Genomic DNA, 19,338 nt, shown 5'->3' on the forward strand with positions numbered 1-19,338 from the left:
ATTTGTTCGTATACGACCATTTAGCAATGAGTTGTGGCTGACCCTATAACGTCTCGGAAACTCAGCGGGTTTTGAGCCTGGTTATTTATTTTGGTTGGAGACACACCTTTCGACTAACCAGGTATTGTAGGCTTGAGCTGTGTGGTGGCAGCGGCCAGGAGATGGCAGTACAGCAATGGATTCTTAATTTCACCTGTGTGCAGTACAGTATTGTTAGTTTGTTGTCCTTCCCCCACACCTAGGATTAGCGCCGTGTGACTACGTACGTTGCGAAAGAAGTTCAATATACACACGCGCGCATATTAGCCACTTAAGTGCGCGGGTTTTCTCCAGGTATTACAGCTTCCTCGCACAAGCAACTTAGCCACATGGGTTGGGTACTAGAGGGGAATATTTTTTTACCTGGCAAAAACAGTGTTTTATAAATGTGGTTCTATCACTCATTTCTGTCACTGCAAAGGCTGTTTTCCAGTAACAGAAGCGACTGGGTGTGAGTGTTAATGTGCAGTTTGCCCGCCAAGAATTTTGGAGAGTCCTGTTAGTCCCTCAGTGTAATGAAAATGTACCTGGATAGTTGGTTTATCCGATAATCTAGGGAATCATTTACTCCACCGAAATAACCGGTATGATTGCCCGACTAAACAGGTAACACGAACGTAGTTAATAGAAAAAAAGTGTCTAGTCTCTGTCCCCACGCGTGTCGTTGGATGGGAGGTGATGGACGTGCCCTGGCATCATCGTCACCATCGGCTGCGTCACACCGAGTGTGGCTGGTAGGGGGTTCCCGCTTTCGATGTGTAAATGTAGGGGCGGACACTGGTTTTAAAATTGCCCGAGTAATCAACCGCCGAAAAAGGTTGACATTCAGTCGATCAGTTGTAAACACAATCGACAATCGTTACGACTCTACCTTTCCCCTCTCCCCGCCGCAAGTGAATGCAATGCTTCCATCACCAATCATTCTCCCCTTCCTCCTCTTATTCCTCCTCCTCTCCCCACCGCCAGCGAGGAGAAGGAGCAGTGGATACGCGCAAAGTACGAGCACCGCCTGTTCGTGGCGCCGTCCCCCGGTAGCGGCGGCCGTGGCGTCGGCGTCGGCGCGGGAGGAGAGGGCGGCGCGTCGCTGGGCCAGCAGCTGCTGCAGGCCTGCGCTGAAGACGACCTCGCGGCGCTCGTGCTGACGCTGGCCCACGCCGCGCAGGCCGACGTCAACGAGACGTACGGGGACGGCGACGGACGCTGCGCCCTGCACCTCTCCTGCGCCATGGCCAACCCCGTGCTCACTCAGCTGCTTCTCTGGGTACGTCTCTTCTCTATAGGCGCGGGGTGCGCCGCGGTGGCGAGATGTTAACTCCCTCGCCTGGTGTGCAGGAGGTCGTGGGTTTGATCCCCCGACCCCTTGACGCCTGTTGGATATTTTGAGTTTGCGTGTCTCTCTCTCCCCGTGGTCACGTGGGTTTTTCTCCGGTTCCTCCGGTTTTTTTCCTCCATTTTTAATCAATGTTCGTTTAGAGTATTTGGTTACTAAACATTTACACGTGATAAGCCACTTTGTTGAGACTATCATTTGTGGCCGGGCCACTTCATAAAAGCAGCTATATAGCTCAGTGGGCTTTACCTGATAAAATAAATACACATTTTGTTTAGAATGTCTAAATGTAGTATTTTTTTTCTTTTCAAAAATAACATTTATTTAAGGATAACAACAATGTTCCCTCCATTGCTCTTCCTTTCTTTCATATAATGAAAGAGAATCGTTGTGGGAAATTAATTTTTGCACATCCAATGTCGAGCAGTGCGTGTGCCGATACTGCATGGATTGTTGCATCATGGGATTGCAGTTGGAGGAGGCTTTCATCCAGCAGTGGATTGATAATGGCTGATGATTTTACTATGTAACACAGACAGGCAATGGAGGAGTGGTCTTTAAGAGTCCGACGACAATGGGGTAGAAATATTTAATTATACTGTCAGGGCTGATCTTGTAGGTCGCATGTCCACTGTGCAGCACCTGCTGGGCTTAGCAGATGATAGAACACAGGCTGCAAAGGCTCTGTGTGTGCGGTGTGCGATTTAACAGTGGCCGCGCAGCAGGTTGGCACGCCGCAGTGATTTAAAGCGCTGCCCTACGAAACCAGGGACCCGAGTTCGATTCCAGCTCACGGCCAACACCAGTGAAAATTACCTGTCCTGGGCCTTTCCTCGGTCTGTTCATCCTTAAATGAGTACCTGGTGCGGTGTGTGAAACATCGCCACTCGGGAGACAAAGGCGGGCCGGGCATGGTGTTGGCCATCCACCCCTTCGTCTCCTGTGCCAGCCTTCGTAAGTGCTGATCGCTCACAGCGCTTGCCCGAATAGTCTATTAAGGCTATACAGGGGATATTTGTCTTTGTACGTGTGTGTACGTGTGTTTCCAGAATGTTTACTCCGGAGATATGAAGGGGAGGGATTCTTCTGGGGTAGCCTCACATACGAACAAATTACCAAGAATTTGCCCGATCTCATTAGATGTCGGAGGCTAACGGTTGAGCGTGGATTGCGTGCGAACAGGGGCGGGGACCATGCAGCAATTTGACTGTCTTAATGGTGGAGACCACGTGATGTTAACTTGTCTCAATGTGGTATTGAAAATGCTGTACGTAGATTAGACCATGAATTGGAACAGTCTGAGAATCAGTTTTCCCCTTTTTTCTGGCAACAAAACAGGTGTTAAGATGTTAAAACACCAAACTGAAACCTTTTACAAGGAATCACGTCTGCATTACCCACAATGCTTGTGGTCAGAATGCAAAAAGAAACGTACTCTGATAATATATGTATTGTCTTGGAAACTGATTGGTCCACACCAGAGACAGCTTTCTTTTGAGCCTCGTCTCAAAACGGTGTTAGACCAGAGGACGCCAAAAGGCGTACAGCACTATCGGAGTAATGAGAGCTCGGGGTGAGCAGCTACACCATGATTTAGAACATATTCTTGGTTTTTTCGGTAAAGTCACGTAGAAGGGAAATAATAAAATAAAAATGAAAAAAGTGGCGGTTAAAAAAAAATATCTTGCTCTGGTTTTCACACCTGATGGTGATTGCTTGTGTTGCAATCAAAACGTCGTGAGAATTGTATTATTTAATGTTTATTATTTTATTATTTCCCTTCTACGTGACTTTACCGAAAGAACCAAGAATATGAATCCCTGCAGTCACGAAAGCTTTAAATCGAAATGATTTAGAACCGTCTGTTAAGGCTGTAATGCGGTGGGGATGTCCGTCTCTGATTTCACAGTACGGAGCGGACGTGCACGCCCGCGACGCGCACGGTCACTCCGTGCTCGCGTACGCGCGCCGGGGCGGCAGCCAGGAGTGCCTGGACATCCTCACGCAGCACGGCTGCGTCGACGAGCCGCACGTCTCCCCTCCGAGCCGCGAGGGCTCCCTCAACCCCACCCCCAACCTGGCCCGACGCAACAACAACTACAGCAACAACGCCGGCGGTGGCGGCAGCGGCAGCTTGACGTCACAAAACGCCGAGTCGGTCGTGGGCGTTGCGCAGCAGCAGCAGAGGTTCGAGGCTCCGGTGTCGAGCTGGAGTCCCTCGGAGCAGTGTGCAGGAGCCGGCTATGCACCGCACGCCTCCGCGATGCACTCTTCTTCCCAAGCGCACGGCAAGGGAAGGGCATTTGACTTTGTGGCTCTGAGCGGACATGCGAGCGGCAACAGCAGCAATGGGCGAGGCTTTGACCCGGGAAGTAATGGCAGTGGACGAACAAAACTGTGATACTCGGTGTGATAATGTTTTTTTTTTTTTACACTATGTATATTGTAATTGTATTATTATTTTGACCGTGCTTTATTTGCTATTACAAATGTAATTGGTGGGGTTGGGGGGGGTTGGTTTCTGTCTGTGTAAATCAAACTGCTTTGCAAGGTTTTATTGTGGTCTGTTACACAAACGAAGCGGGGCCTGAATGACATCTAAAACAAACGTGTGTTGTTGCTTAGTTTGTTTCCACGGTTGCACCGTCACAGCTCTCTGCGACGCATTTTCACGGCATGTACCGCGCGAGTTGTTCTGCACGGCGTCCGAACGTTTTCGCTGCACGTGGAGGGAAACTTTACCAGGTGAAGTGCCACTGAGCTGCACCGATCTCTTTCAGAAGCAACCTGGCCACAAATGATAGCTCAATGAAACGGCTTACCTTCATGTGGAAATTGATAGCAGCCAAATACTCGAAACGCACGTTGATTCCAAATGTGGAGGGAAAAACTGGAGGACCCAGAGAAGAATCCACATGACCACGGGGAGAACACGCAAACTGGATCTAACCCCCCACGACCTCCTGTAAACTAGGCGAAGCATTTAACATCTCGCCACCGTGCTGTGGAGACCACCTTCAGTTCCTGATGTTGTCCGACGTGTATGGCAGCATGTGTGCTAGCAGCATCTTTCAGAACTCGTTCCTTAAACGTTTCTGCCTGAAGAGGCCTCCAGCACGTGGAGTGAAACGTCGGACGTCATGCCAACCAAAACGGCGGTACAATCCCGAAACACTTTGGAGCACTAAACCAACATATAGTTTGGGAATTATAAAACAAACGAGTTGCGGGGGTGGGGGAAAACGCTAATGTTTTGTGAGGTTGGAAGGGAAGATTGTGAATCTAGAGTAATCTCAAGTGACATGTTTTCTCACACCTGGAAGCCAAATGGCAGTGAAAAATGTTACCTTGGAATATTATTAAACTGATTTTAAAAATATTTTTTCCCCCCAACCTCATCGTGTGAAACGACTTCTAAGTGGTGGGGACTTATATTACAAAATATGACTTTGAGCAAGCCTTTAAATATTGTCAGTATTTTACCATCATTTGAAATTGCACTGTTTAAAAAAAACAAGTTTTTTTATTATACTTTTTTTAGTATTTCCTATGAGCCCGTTGTTATCATTATCACTGTTTTTTGTTTGTATTATATTGTGCACGGTTGTTGCGTTATAACCAGGCTCGTCGTTTTTTTACATTCGGACCCAAAACTACGCTTGTGTACCATTTGTTACTGCTAGATATGTCTCAATTCATAATGAATTGTATCTTGCCATGTGTAAAAAGAATGATGCAATCTCCTCTTACTGTAGCTTACTTGGTCTTTAAAATTATCGCACGATGCAAGTTACTTGCATTCGATCCAGGACGGCAAAGATGGAGCGCACAACACCTGAGGATGTTGTTGTTCTTGGCTGGGCAGCCAAGCACATTCGGGACCAGTGAAACCCCAACATTGTTGTGTGTGTGAATTACCTTGGCTTTTCGCAGCTATCAAATACTACGTAGAACTAATCCACAGTGCTTTGTCAATTCACTGCTGGATGAACGCCTCTCCGCCGTGCCGTGTCGGTCGTTGCAGTTTGACCGGACTTCACGCTGGTCAATGTGGGGTCCGTGAAGACAGAGGCAAAACGACCTGTTCAGATATCGCTTACCAATGATGTTGGCTGTGGCTGAGAATCCAATTCAGCTCGGCAGGCTCGTCGCGCAAATACACCAACCACTGTATCACTGCTTGACCAAAAAATAATACATGCTGCGGTGTAAAAGCAGGCTGCAAGTCGGTGGGAGAAATATCCCCAATTGTCCACTGCTGGCTTGTGTTTGTGATAGAATGGAATGGCAGCCATATGAGGGAATAGCAGGCAAAGGAGGGATCGTACCTGAGAAGGATGACCATCGCAAACGATTATCCTCATGTTATACTCCACCAAGTCGCCATCAGTCGCCTGTGCCAAGTGCTTTGTTGGTTTTACGCAAGCATGGTGTGACTGGTATCTACGTTGTATATCAGCCATGGTCTAGCCACTGCTGGATGAGAGCCTGCCTGTGCCGTTGCCATGATCCATCTTGTGACCTCCCTGCACACGAGCTGATCTCAGAAATCCGTAGCTGCTGTTGTCGTTACCTCGGATGCATTCTTGATGAAGTTCTATCACACTCTGAAGTTCATTTCCATTGGTTGTTATGTTGTAAGAAAATCGGAGATGGTTGTTATGTTCTCCATTGGATGTTCATGCCTTAATCTATCCATTCCAAATATTGGACCGGGTAGAGCATTTCACAGCCGGGTCGGCAGGTCGTGCGTAGCGGCATAAAATGTGCGTACCATTACAGCTTCCCAAAAAATATCTGGCCAGTGTGGAGCAGTAGCCTTCTTCAGGGCTCAACCTCTCCCTGATATGGAGCATTCGCCATTTGTACATAAACTTACTGCGACAGGGAGAATGTCATGTCAGAAAAGACAAACAATTGATTTTGGTTTTCCACTTCATAATCGTCCGGCTCAATTTGCTATTCACGTTTCTTTTATGTAGAGGTGGCCAGGTGGATCGGGAGGTCAACGTCGAGCTGGCATCACTTAGATCCTGGGTCTCGATTCCTGCAGCCCGCCTGTGATTAACACAGGGTTCTCAAGTCTAGTGAGTTCATGGGCTTTGCCGGGCAACAAAGGCTATACACACACACACACACAATACCCCAGTCGTTCAATGGAACATCTATACATTTGCCAGTAATTTATTGTAAGAATTAATTCTCACCCACTTGTCGCTGCAGAAATTGAGTTTCAAACATTTCTCTAACGTCACGACGTATAGAATATTGGAGGTCGTGTGGTCACAGGCATTTGCTGTATATCTTGATTTGAAGCTTTCGTGACTGCAGAAATCCATACTCTTTAGTTTTTTCGGTAAAGTCAAGTAGGTATAAAATAGATTAAATCGCGACGTTTCGGGCGCAACACAAGCGTCCATCATCAGGTGGGAAAGCATGGTCTGCTGCTGAGGCAGACTGTTTTAAAATGTTTGAAATGAGTGTAACCCTTGAGCTACACCCATTTCAAACCTTTTTAAACAGTCTGCCTCGGCAGCAGCAGACCATGCTTTCCCACCTGATGATGGACGCTTGTGTTGCGCCCGAAACGTCGTGATTTATTTTATTTCATACCTACGTGACTTTACCGAAAAAAAATAAAGAGTATATATGCCGTATATATAAACAGGTTTTTTTTTAATTTACAGCGAATATGGTTTGTGTGTTTGGATTCCTTGCTGGGCCAATACTAAATTACATTGCTGTTCCCGGTTTTGGCGGTGGGATTGGGTTTTCTCACAGCGCTTATCTTTGGCCTATTTCTGGCCAAAGCTAGCTGACGGTGGTGGTGGCGGCGTGATATCTGAACCATGCTGGGCGTACTGCGCCATGACCAGCATGGTGAAGTATGGTCAAGCAAATATCATTAATGTAGGGAGGCCTTCATCCAGCTGTGTTGTTGACAAAGGGCTGTGTGATTAATTATTATTGGTGCTAGACAAACATGTTGACCGTGATACACATCCACAATTCCAGACTGATGCTGTGTAATGTGTCCTGCAAATGTATACTCAAGGGCGGAAATGTTGACTTCGTTATTTTTTTATTCCCTCGATAGAGGTTCTGGTAGTTGCTTAGGCGTTTCGTAACCAAAATACAAGACTTAAAATCTTAAATGATATGCAATGTGTAACGTGTAATGTAGTGTCTAAATGTGACTATCTTAAGGCTCCATATCATGTCAAGAACGACGTCTTAGAAAACCGTGATAACAATTGTATGTTATAGGAGAGCATTACAAACCTACCATTGTAACATTACAACTCTTACAGATGCAAAACATTTCACCACTGTCCGATGTCACCCTGCCCACTGTGCTCCCCATCTTGTGACACAACGCTGGGGGAGTGGTGGCGCAGTGGTTTGCACAAAATCAGAATCTTTTATTTATACTGGAGGAATCCGATGAGTTACAAAGCTCTTTTTCACAGCTGTCCAGTAGGGGCACGGGGTCAGGACGTGACAACAAACATTGCACTCTGAACCTGCATTACATTCCCGGCCATGGCTAACATTAGTGGTGAATTGATTTTGATTTCTCAAGTCAGTCTCGGACCCCCCCCCCCCATCCACACCACCCCCTTTGCCCAGGCCGCACGGACCATCGTGGTGAAGTATGGTCAAACTACGCCCATGAGTGACACAGCGTGTGGATGCCTTCATCTATGCAGGGGGGTTAACAAATGCCGATAAATTATCGTAAATTATTATAACACTACAACGTCATACCTGTCAACCCCTCATCAGTGCCCTACCTTATAACAGACCAATTCAGATCGTATTGGTCACCCCCGTGCCCCTAATAATTCTCAACGTTCATCCTACAGTCACATCGCAAGGGAGAAACACAAACACATTGACACAAAATGTTGCCCGTATCGAAACGGCTGTACGCCGTATGGACCTGGAAACTCAATTTCCCGGGACAAGAATACGGGCTAAAACCGTACGGGTTGACAGGTATGCAACATCGTCATGTGCGGGTCGATATCCATTCATATTGTCCAGGCTGATCCATTTATAGATACCCCACCAAAATAGACAAATTCTAGTAAAAAAAACTACGTTTTAATTCAAAGTCTCCACACATCTCCCACCTCACTCTACATGCTCGTTAAATATTTTAACAATCCCCCCGCCGCCCCATCCCGTATCATCCTCTATATAGCCCGTGTGATTTGCTTACATTGCAATCTTGCGTAAGCTGAAGGCATGGGGGGGGGGGGAGTGATTAATGGTGTAGATATCCATTGGGTATCTATAAATGCATCACCCTCTACTGAACGCTGGTTTATTTAAATGGCCTGTCCGTTCTAGAGATTCGGAAACGTAAATGCATTAACAAATAAAATAAAAACCCTCTTCATCTCCCGCTTTAACGGATGAAATAACGACGGTGGAGACAGTTTTATTTGGAGAAGTTGTAAAAATGAGACATTGTAAAATGAAGAACAGTCAAAGGGGTGGGTGGCTGGAGGTGGGGGGGGTGTTATTCCGTGTTCAGTTGTTAACACCAACTCAACGTCTTAAGCCGCTTGTTTCAATAAAAGTGCTTAATGCAATTCATCGGTCAAGTACTTCACAAGCAACGATTCTTGACGCCTCGCCGTGCCCCGGGGGTCGCTGTCGTGGTGCGCACGCATGGACTTGCCGCCTCGAAGGGCGTCCCGTTCGATTTGATCTCCTCGGCGTCCACCGACCATGCCCGCTGCTGTGCGCCCAGCACGGCTAAGTTGGGTAACACGACAGCCACTCGATCGGCAAGTCGCGTTTGTGCGGTGGGGTAAAGTGTGGGTTATGGGGAGCGGTGGAGCGCATTGCGCTTGGAACCCGACGACGCGAGTTCTATTCCATGCGCGCGGCCACGCACAACCAGCGACGATTAATATTCACCGGTTCTGGGCCTCCCCTAGGTCGACTCGGCCTCAAATGAGTACCTGGTGCGGTGTAGAAACATCGCCACTTATGGAGACAAAAGGCGGTCGGGCGTGGTGCTGGCCACCCCATCCCCTCGTGTGCCGTGCCGGCCTTCATAGGGGCTGCTCGCAAAACAGCACTTGCCCCCAAAAGTCTGGTAAGCCTTAGCCAGAGTGGAAGAGTAGGCCAAATTACCCTCTTTAAAAATAGGCGCTCTCGAGTTGTCTATTGAGAGGTCCATCCGCAAGCAAAGTGGCACCAGCAAAAAGCACTTTCACTGCGCCTTTCACCTCTCTGCCGCTCGGTCAAAAAAAATGTTTCGCTGCGAGAAGTTGTCGAGAGATCCTCACCACGTCGGAGGAAACTCGCCGTGTGAAATACTCAACGAAGATTCACGTGATGTAAGTACAGATATCAAATGCAGTGTACAGTACAAGTTATATGTTTTATATACATTTCAGAAACAAGTCGTCGGTATGCCCATGAATCGTGAGCATAACTTTTAAACCCTACCCAACTGCATACATGCCGCGCCGTATATTTCCAATCAACATGTACGTTTGATTATTTAAATATTAAACATTATTTAAATACACTTCTGCGGATTCTTGGTTTGAATACTGATGCTGCTTGTGACGAAATCACGTTTAACACCCTGCTGCTGCTGCTCTATATAAGAACGGGAGACACAGCAGAGCCTCACCATTCTGGCGAATTGCCCGATGATGCTGGATGCAATTACCAGCGAAACGTCGTACTCAAATTGTAAATTGTTGTGGTTTCACGCTTCAACACACCGGTGGGCTAAAGCAGTGAACTATTTGTCTTTTGTCAACGTGACACTTTTTTTTTACTGATTGGTCGTGTCGGGTGGTGGAGGGTTACGACACATTTATAAATAACGCGATCTAAACCCAAAAACGTTGATTATGACGAAATCACGTCTCTGCAATCGCCGTAGTATCGGCAAGTTGCTGGGAGCCCTGAATGTGCTGCTCAAGTTGCTCGTGATCGGAATGTCCTTGTGTTTGGTACTGCGTTAGCTGATGATGCTGCTTATGATCTTCATGCTCCGTTTGCTGCTGCTCCTGCTGCTGCTGTTCCTCTTGTTCCGTGTGCAGATCCAATTGCTGATGCTGCTGATGATGCTGCTGATGTTTTCCACGCTCATTTTGATGCTGCTGCTGCTGATGATGGTGACGCTGCCGATGAAGCTGCTGATGATTATGTTGCTGATGTTCTTCATGCTCCGTTTGCTGATTCGGCTGCTGCTGCCGATGAAGCTGTCGATAATCATGCTGCTGCTGATGTTCTTCATGCTCCGTTTGCTGATTCGGCTGCTGCTGCCGATGCTGCTGCTGATGCTGCTGCTTCTTCTGTCCGCTCTCAGCCTGCAGCTGCTGGTGCTTGTTCTGCTGATGCTGCCCTCGGAGAGCGAAGCGGTGCACGTGCACGGGAATGGGCACCACGATGCGCGGGTTTCTCGACGGCTCGCCGCTCCTCGCGGCGCCGTTGCCGGCCTTGACGCGCTTCCACTTGGCCCTCCTGTTCTGAAACCAGATCTTCACCTGCACCTCGCTCAGACGCAGCGCGTGCGCGATCTGCGAGCGCTCCGTCAGAGACAAGTACTTCTTCGAGTGAAAGTCCTTCTCGAGCTCCAGCAGCTGCTCGCTGGTGAAGGCCGTGCGGCGCCGTCGACACTTGGTGGTGCTGGTGGTGCTGTTGTTGTTGTTGGTGGTGGTGCTGTTGGTGGTGGTGCTGGTCACGGATAGCCCAGCAGCTACCGCCGCCGCCGCTGCTGCTGCTGCCTCCTGCGCGGCCACCAAACTTTGGCCCGTGTCTTGTGGTCTTGCGAGGGCTCCACCCTCCAACGTCGTCGTCGTCGTCTTCCGCTGCTGATGCTCTTTCTCGCTCTTCGCAAACGGCGAAGGGCGGGACGCAGAGACGAGTCCACCGCAGATGGACGTTGGCACGCAGCCGTGGGTCGAGGAGACGTTTCGGCTCAACATTCGAGTTGTGAATGATGATGGTGGTGGTGGCGGTGGTGATTTTAGAACGCACGGTGGAATTGTAGCAGAAGTGGTGTCCGCCCACGAGTCACCGTCGGCATCACGGTCGTCGAAGGCGCCCTTCTCGCGTTCGCCATCCAGACGCGTGCCACACAGCACTGCGAGGCAAGATCCTACGACAGCATCGCGGTTACAAGGAGACAAACACAGACACGTGCGCGGCGCCACGCGAAATGCGACGAGGTGGATGAGAGGGGAGGGTGGCGTCCCCAACCACCCCCCTGCCCCCGTGAGGTCGACGGGGTGGATGTCGAAGCCACGCACGCAAATTGTTGCGATTGTGCCGAGTTGATAGCCAACCGGTGTGTTTTTTTTGGGGGGAGGGGGGGGTTCTGTATCACATTGTGTTCGGTTGTGCGATGTACGACTTTTCGCTGCACCCGTTCTGGGAGCTTCTCACCGACTGAAACCAGATGTTCAGCCACCGGAAGATGCTTCCCCCCCCCAGCAACGTGTGGGGGGGGGGGGCGAAACGTCGGGACATTATGCCGAACGACACGCGGTACGGCCCCAAATCACATCGGAGAGCCATGCACGTGTTTAATGCACACTCGGAATCTTTATTTCGAGTGGAGGAATCCGATGAGCTATGAAGCTCTTTTTCACACATGTCCAGTTCCTCACAGAATGTTTCCTGCGTAGGCTGAAGTAGGTGGTAACGTGACCGGTTACCACAGCCACGGCGACAAGGGTTAGTATACTTGATGTGGTGTTCCGGATTCGTAATTCGTTTCTCAGTCACGGATCCGGAGGGACCCGGCTGGAATTTAAAACCCGAGAAGTGCCACAAAACTGAAGTTGCCCATAAATTAGTTTGTTTCCATTCACGTGCAAAGAATTCGCATTTAAAAGCAAAAAGAAAATGCATTTTTGGATGTGAACACTCATTTCAAAAGTTTGTGGAAAACATACTCGTTGGTACTTTCGGTAAAGTCACTTAGGTAGAAAAAATAATAGATCACGACGTTTCGATCGCAACAACAAGCGACCGTCTTCAGGTTCGACTTTACCGAAAGAACCCAAGAGTATGGATTCCTGCAGTCACGAAAGCTTCAAATCAAGATTTGTGGAAAACCTTTTCAGAGCTACACGAATAGCATAGTGTATAGTTGCATCCTGCCGTCTAGCGATTCCGTTTGCCCGAAGTCTGATTAGACATTGTATTCTCAATTCGAGGTAATGACTTTAAACCCCCCGCCAAACCTCATACGCATTTCACAAGTAGTACTAATCGCATATCTGCATTTCCCATAAATATGCTAAATTCCTCTTGATATGCAAATTATTTTGTCAAGGCGCCCTTCCCCCGTCCATCCCAGCTTAAATAGTCGCTCCAAGCCTGGAGTGTGTCATTCAGACTCTGTCTACTCAACAGACCTGCTCTCCACCTGAGGACGGCTACTTGCGTTGTGGCCGAAACGTCGTGAGAATGATTTTATTATGTTTAATTTTTATTATTTTATTATTTCCATTCTACGTGACTTTACCGAAAGAACCAAGAAGATCGAGATAAAATGATCGCGCACTTGGGATAACTCCGCACGGCACGTGGTCACCCTGTGACCAAGCGAGACGCGTGCAATGTGCCCAATCTCGCTAGCACATCGGGAGCAAGCCCAGCAGGCGTTGATCCTGGACAATGGCTTTGGGTGGGTGGCCACCGTGCGCAATCAGGTTGCCAAGAGAGGCTGCGTGGTGAGCAGTAGGGACTTCTGTGTGTCCCGGGTCTACGCTTCCCGCTTTCACCAACCCGCACTGACCAGCGTGGTGAAGTATTGTTCAATAACCCCTCTCCTCCCAATATGAAGCGCACAGCGTGGGGAGGCCTCCATCCAGCTGTTGATCGATTCAAATCGCTGCACGTTCAGACTTGGCTGGCTTTATATCCTTTCGATCCCAGTACAAAAAGTGCCGCCCCCTTTCCTGTGCCGACCCGATATCACTTGAAGGGTTCTCCGAGCTGGCTCCGCGACATCCGCTTCCGCGGGCCGCTCTCTGCCCTCTGAGAGTTCCAAATTGAATTCGTTCGTTTTTCGTCTCTGAAACGATGCCAATAGCTCAATCGAGGGAATTTTTTTTGTGTAGAAAACGATTAAAAAAAGAGGGAAATTAACAAACGTATCTAACCCCCCACCCCACCCCCCCCCCGTACAATATTTACGCACCTGCGCGTCGCGACGTGTGCCGTGATGCCGGCGGTGGTTGTTGTTGTTGTTGTTGTTGAAGAGGTGACGAGCTCTCTTGCCACTCTCTCGTCTTGGTCGCCCTCTCCTCTCGCCCTTCCCTCTTCTCGCTCGCCGCGGGTTCCTCGCCCGCACCGCCACCACCGCCTCCTCCTCCCTCCCTGCCGCGAGACGCCGCGGGCCGCGCGCCCAAGCCCCGCGCCTCCTGCACGTGGGCGCACCTCGGCGACCCGACCCCGAAGGGCAGAGCCAGACTCTGGTACGACCTGGTCACGCAGGTCACGGACAGGCAGCAGTGCGGTGCGGGCTGACCCAGAGGCAGCTTCAGGGGCATGGTGGGCAGCGGGAAGGGCAGCGGGCAGAGGGCTGGATGCAGCGCGCTGCCCGGGTACGGTTCGGGGACTCCCGAAATAGGAGGGCACGAAGCCAGGGAAGAGGTTCGGCCAAAAGGTGACAGCGGCGATGATGATGATGGTGATGGCGATGGCGATGATGACGACGACGGCATTCGCACGCACGTGGACGCCAACAGAGAGTCGATGCTGAACCTCGCAGTTGCAGTTGCGCGCCCTTGAGCCATCACGTCTTATACCCCCCCCCCCACCCACCCACACACACAGCCGGCGGATTCCTCTAAGTATTGGTCGGCTGCCACACCACCACCTCGTGGAGCGAAGAACTCGCCGCGTGGACCGTCCCCCCGTCCGTACGGCTGCGCGCCCCCCCCACCCCCCCCGATGTTAATGAACACGCGGCAAGCGAGAGAATTGAAATGCAGCGACGTGGTCCGAGGACTACTCCAAAGTGCCGTGAGATTGCAAGACGCGCACCGTTTGTGCTTCGCTGCTTCAGACTCCTCCTTCTCCCCCCCACCTCCTCCCACAACCCCCCGTGCACCCCCCCCCCAGTCCCTTCAGTACCACCACCCCCCCCCCCCCAAGGTTTGCTCATCGAAATGATCATCATCATAATGCAGACACCGCGTGGGGATGGATGCACACACGAGCACACACGCGGGGCGGGGGGAGGGCTTCATATCACCCGGCTGTGGTTTTGGTTGGCGACCCAGGCGGATTTTTGTTGTTTTATTTTTGAATCCGCAACTGGCACACCACGTCCAGTATACTACACCTCGCCTCATATTCTCGGGTCTTCCGGTAAAAGTCACGTAGCAAATAACACGCAAATATTCTCTACGCGACTTTACCAAAGACCCCAAAGAATACGAATTCCTGCTTCAAGTCAAGATTGACACCTCGCCTCCATCGCCGTCGACCAACTACCCGAGACGAAATATTCCAGCGACAGCTTTTAAGCCTTTGCCCACACGCGCAAATTGTCTACGTACAACATCGTGACATGTTGTCGTAGCGTACACGATTCCTCGTGGAGGTCAACGCGCAGCCAGCACCACGGAAAGCACGACCGTCGTCCTGCACTGCGGCAGCTTTTGCGGCAGCAGTTGGCACTCTGTGACATCCGTGGCACACCAGCGGGAAGCGGAGTCAGCGGCGTGAAAAAGGGGGGCAAGACGGGGCGAGGTTGAGCGGCGAAGGGAGATGCCGGGACGGAAGGCTCCCAAGGAAGGCAGACGATGACGGGGCACACGGCTCAGGATGAGCAGCAGCAGCAGCAGCAGGGAGGACTGACGGAGCGACGGGGCAGGAGTGGGGGCAGGAGGGAGGGAGGAGAGGGTAGGGAAGAGACCGGGCCGAGATGGGGGATGATGAAGACGATGATGAGAAAGGGAGGGGAGAGAGAGGAAGGAGCAACCAGAAGTGATGTGCACGGAGCGGAGTGTGTTTTCACAGGGGGTGGGTTTCAGACAACAAAGATCCTCCGTATAGCCTGAACAGACTGTTGGGGCAAGTGCTGTTAGCGAGCACCTGTGAAGGCCGGAACGGCACATGATGGGATGGGTGGCCAGCACCACGCCCGAACGCCTTTGTCTCCCCAGTGGCTATATTTACACACCGCACCAGGTACTCATTTGAGGCTGAGTCGACCTTAAACGAGGCCCAGAACCGGTTCAGATAATCGTCACCGTTGTTGGCCGTGCAGCGGGAATCGAACACGGGTCGCCGGGTTCGTAGCGCTAACCGTTGCGCCACCGCTCAGAGTGGGGGGTGGCCAAACGCACCAGGAGGCCTGGAGCTGATTCAGGGGGATGGAAACGCGTCCACAGGAGTTCGAGAAGTCGCGAGTTTGAGGAGTCGTTTTGAAATACAGGGTGCTTCAAAAAAATGTTAACACGTGTATGGGACTATCGTTTTTAATGGAAAAAGAACGGATGATACACTGTAACATGATAACAGGTGTATGTTAATAGCTTCAAAAAGTCAAAGAGTCTACACTTGTTCGCAGTCAACACGTGCCTGGAATCTTCTCCAGGTGGTCTCCAGAGCCCGGAAGCAGAACATGTATTGTGGTATTGTTGCAAATTCTCGGAAGTGTTCACATTCTTTTGAAGTACCCTGCACTGACGCGCGTCACCATGACAGACGTCTGTGGACCACGAGCTCGCTCCGGTTGCACTCGAGAGGGAAACTCAACACGAAGCAGGCTACACGTGCAGAGCCTTGGCTAATCCACTGCTGGATGAGGGCCTGCCGACTCCATTTAAACCACAGGCTGGGTCAGTTCAGGGGAAGGCAGGGAGCATAGAAGTAGAGCAACAACAGATGACTTTGCCGTGCTCACTTCTCTCGTTCACCACGTGGCAGCAGGCTGTGTGACTCCCTGTTTGTGTCTGGCGGTCACCCCATTCACGCACTCTCCTGCCTCGATCCTGCTCAGCTGCCCATGTTTCATGAGATTGGGTGCAATTTTACCAATTTCACTAGCTGGCCCAAACAAAATGCGATTTAATGTGTCGATGATTATAGCTTACCGTTCAAATGAGTAGTTGTACACGTGCCGTAATGTATCATTGCCAATGTGATATTTTGGTAAAGCCCCTATGATACTGTATCACAACATGGCAACGTCGCTCCCCCCACACTCAACACCGCACCTCCGATTCGCACGGTTGGCAACGTACGGTGCGCACGAAGTTCAACATTCATACACTCACTCACCTCACTCACCCACTCACCCACTCACTCACCCACTCACCCACTCACTCAGCCACTCACTCACCCACTCACTCACCCACTCACTCACCCACTCACGGTTGGCTACGTACGGTGCGAACGAAGTTCAACATCCATACACTCACACACTCACTCACCCACCTCACTCAGCCACTCACTCACCCACTCACTCACCCACTCACTCACTCAGCCACTCACCGTTAGCTACGTACGGTGCGAACGAAGTTCAACATCCATACACTCACCCACTCACTCACCCACTCACTCAGCCACTCACTCAGCCACTCACTCAGCCACTCACTCAGCCACTCACTCACTCACCCACTCACTCACCCACTCACCGTTAGCTACGTACGGTGCGAACGAAGTTCAACATCCACACACTCACCCACTCACTCAGCCACTCACTCACCCACTCACTCACCCACTCACTCAGCCACTCACCGTTAGCTACGTACGGTGCGAACGAAGTTCAACATCCATACACTCACCCACTCACCCACTCACTCAGCCACTCACTCACCCACTCACTCACCCACTCACCCACTCACTCACTCACCCACTCACTCACCCAGCCACTCACCGTTAGCTACGTACGGTGCGCGAACGAAGTTCAACATCCACACACTCACCCACTCACTCACCCACTCACTCACCCACTCACTCACCCACTCACTCACCCACTCACTCACCCACTCACTCAGCCACTCACTCAGCCACTCACTCAGCCACTCACTCAGCCACTCACTCACCCACTCACCGTTAGCTACGTACGGTGCGAACGAAGTTCAACATCCATACACTCACCCACTCACTCAGCCACTCACTCAGCCACTCACTCAGCCACTCACTCAGCCACTCACTCAGCCACTCACTCACCGTTAGCTACGTACGGTGCGAACGAAGTTCAACATCCATACACTCACCCACTCACTCAGCCACTCACTCAGCCACTCACTCACCCACTCACTCACTCAGCCACTCACCGTTAGCTACGTACGGTGCGAACGAAGTTCAACATCCATACACTCACCCACTAACTCAGCCACTCACTCAGCCACTCACCCACTCACGGTTGGCTACGTACGGTGCGAACGAAGTTAAACATACAAACAATGGACGAGTGGAATACCTGGTCTCTGGGCCCGCGAATCATAAGGGGACACGGTTCAGCGGCATGAAACAATTCCTCCGATTTAAAGCTTTCGTGACTGCAGGGATTCATCTTCTTGCTTCTTTCGGTAAAGTCACGTAGAAGGGAAATAATAAAATAATAAAAACATTTACATAATAAAACAATTCTCACGACGTTTCGGCCACAACGCAAACAGCCGTCCTCAGGTGAAAACCAGGTCTGTCGAGGCGACAGCGTCTGAGGACGGCTGCTTGCGTTGTGGCCGAAACGTCGTGAGAATTGTTTGATTAGGTTTTATTTTGTATTATTTTATTACTTCCCTTCTACGTGACTTTACCGAAAGAAGCAATAAGATGAATTCCCCCTTCGTTTCGTCTCTAAATCCAGGTAAAACGGGGACCGATTTTTCAACTCGAAGGATGTTTTCTCGTTTCGCAACGGGCCATCGCGTACGCGAACGGGCTGCTTGCTGCATTATTCTTAGCGCGTGAGCGCCGCGCAGTGGACTGTCAAGGGAATGCACATGCTCGTAAAACTATGACACCGTGCCTCATCGAAGATCCATTGCCCCAAAAAACGTCGCCTTGTGGTTCCTTTTCGGGCAGTGTTATATTAACGAATGTTTTACTTGAGTTTGTGCCTACGTCTTCTTGGTTCTTTCGGTAAAGTCACGTAGAAGGGAAATAATAAAATAATAAAAATACAACTTAATGAAATAATTATCACGTTTCGGCCACAACGCAAGCAGCCGTCCTCAGGTGAAGAACGGGTCTGTCGGAAAGACAGCATCTGAATGACTTCTGAATGACGCTGTCTTTCCGACAGACCTGTTTTTCACCTGAGGACGGCTGCTTGCGTTGTGGCCGAAACGTCGTGATAATTATTTCATTAAGTTTTATTTTTATTATTTTATTATTTCCCTTCTACGTGGCTTTACCGAAAGAACCAAGAAGATGAATCCCTGCAGTCACGAAAGCTTTAAATCGAAATTTGTGCCTACGCACTCATTGCCAAACGCGGTCTCAGAAAATAATGAGCTTAATCATATAAACACCTTGCAGCAACCCTACTGCTGGATGAATGCCTCCCCCCACCCCCCATGCCGCGTTTGGCCACGAGGTTGTTTGACCATACTTCACCATGCTCATCGGTACGGGATGGCAAGACCCCCCACCCCCACATAAAGTTATGAGACTCGGCGAAGCTTTCCTGGGTAAGGCAATCGTAATTATCAGCAAATTTAATTTTGACACGTATTAGGGTTCATCCTAGGCGTGTAAAAGTTTGACTGCAAGAGTAGGAATTGTATGTACTATACGTTGAACTTCTTTCGCACCGTACGTAGCCAACCCTGCTAATCGGAGGTGCAGTGTTGAGTCTATGGGTAGTTGTTGAGTCTATGGGCAGTGTTGAGTCTATGGGCAGTGTTGAGTCTATGGGCAGTGTTGAGTCTATGGGCAGTGTTGAGTCTATGGGCAGTGTTGAGTCTATGGGCAGTGTTGAGTCTATGGGCAGTGTTAGTCTCTGGGCAGTA

The 19,338-nt window shown here is 50.2% G+C and overlaps 2 protein-coding genes across 3 annotated transcripts in view; one reads left to right on the forward strand and one right to left on the reverse strand.

Moving 5' to 3' along the window:
- The window catches only part of LOC144943477 (arf-GAP with GTPase, ANK repeat and PH domain-containing protein 1-like), a 65,871-nt gene extending 59,105 nt beyond the window's left edge, over positions 1–6,766 (forward strand). For both annotated transcript variants that reach the window (XM_078870946.1, XM_078870947.1), the window contains 2 exons: positions 1,006–1,300; positions 3,279–6,766. In XM_078870946.1, coding sequence (XP_078727072.1) covers positions 1,006–1,300; positions 3,279–3,770 — 787 coding nt within the window. In that variant the 3' untranslated portion in view covers positions 3,771–6,766. The remainder of the gene's footprint in view (positions 1–1,005; positions 1,301–3,278) is intronic.
- A 2,195-nt stretch (positions 6,767–8,961) lies between these two features.
- On the reverse strand, positions 8,962–13,911 carry LOC144943384 (uncharacterized). The gene is made up of 3 exons (XM_078870746.1): positions 13,560–13,911; positions 10,559–11,507; positions 8,962–9,136 (listed from the first exon to the last, which is right to left on the reverse strand). The coding sequence occupies exons 1-3, from the start codon at positions 13,909–13,911 to the stop codon at positions 8,962–8,964; spliced, it is 1,476 nt and encodes a 491-aa protein (XP_078726872.1).
- Positions 13,912–19,338: the final 5,427 nt, after the last annotated feature.

Source organism: Lampetra fluviatilis, chromosome 31 (assembly GCF_964198595.1).
Source record: "Lampetra fluviatilis chromosome 31, kcLamFluv1.1, whole genome shotgun sequence".
Classification (NCBI taxonomy): Eukaryota; Metazoa; Chordata; class Hyperoartia; order Petromyzontiformes; family Petromyzontidae; genus Lampetra; species Lampetra fluviatilis.

Bases quoted from the DNA above. Each gene is read 5' to 3' on its own strand.
- LOC144943384 (XM_078870746.1), bottom strand. From the start codon at position 13,911: ATGCCCCTGAAGCTGCCTCTGGGTCAGCCCGCACCGCACTGCTGCCTG. The intron at 11,508-13,559 runs GTGCGTAAATAT...ATGCTGTCGTAG, and splicing joins GCACACGTCGCGACGCGCAG to GATCTTGCCTCGCAGTGCTG. The intron at 9,137-10,558 runs GCAACATAATCA...TACCCAACTTAG, and splicing joins ACGGAGCATGAAGAACATCA to CCGTGCTGGGCGCACAGCAG.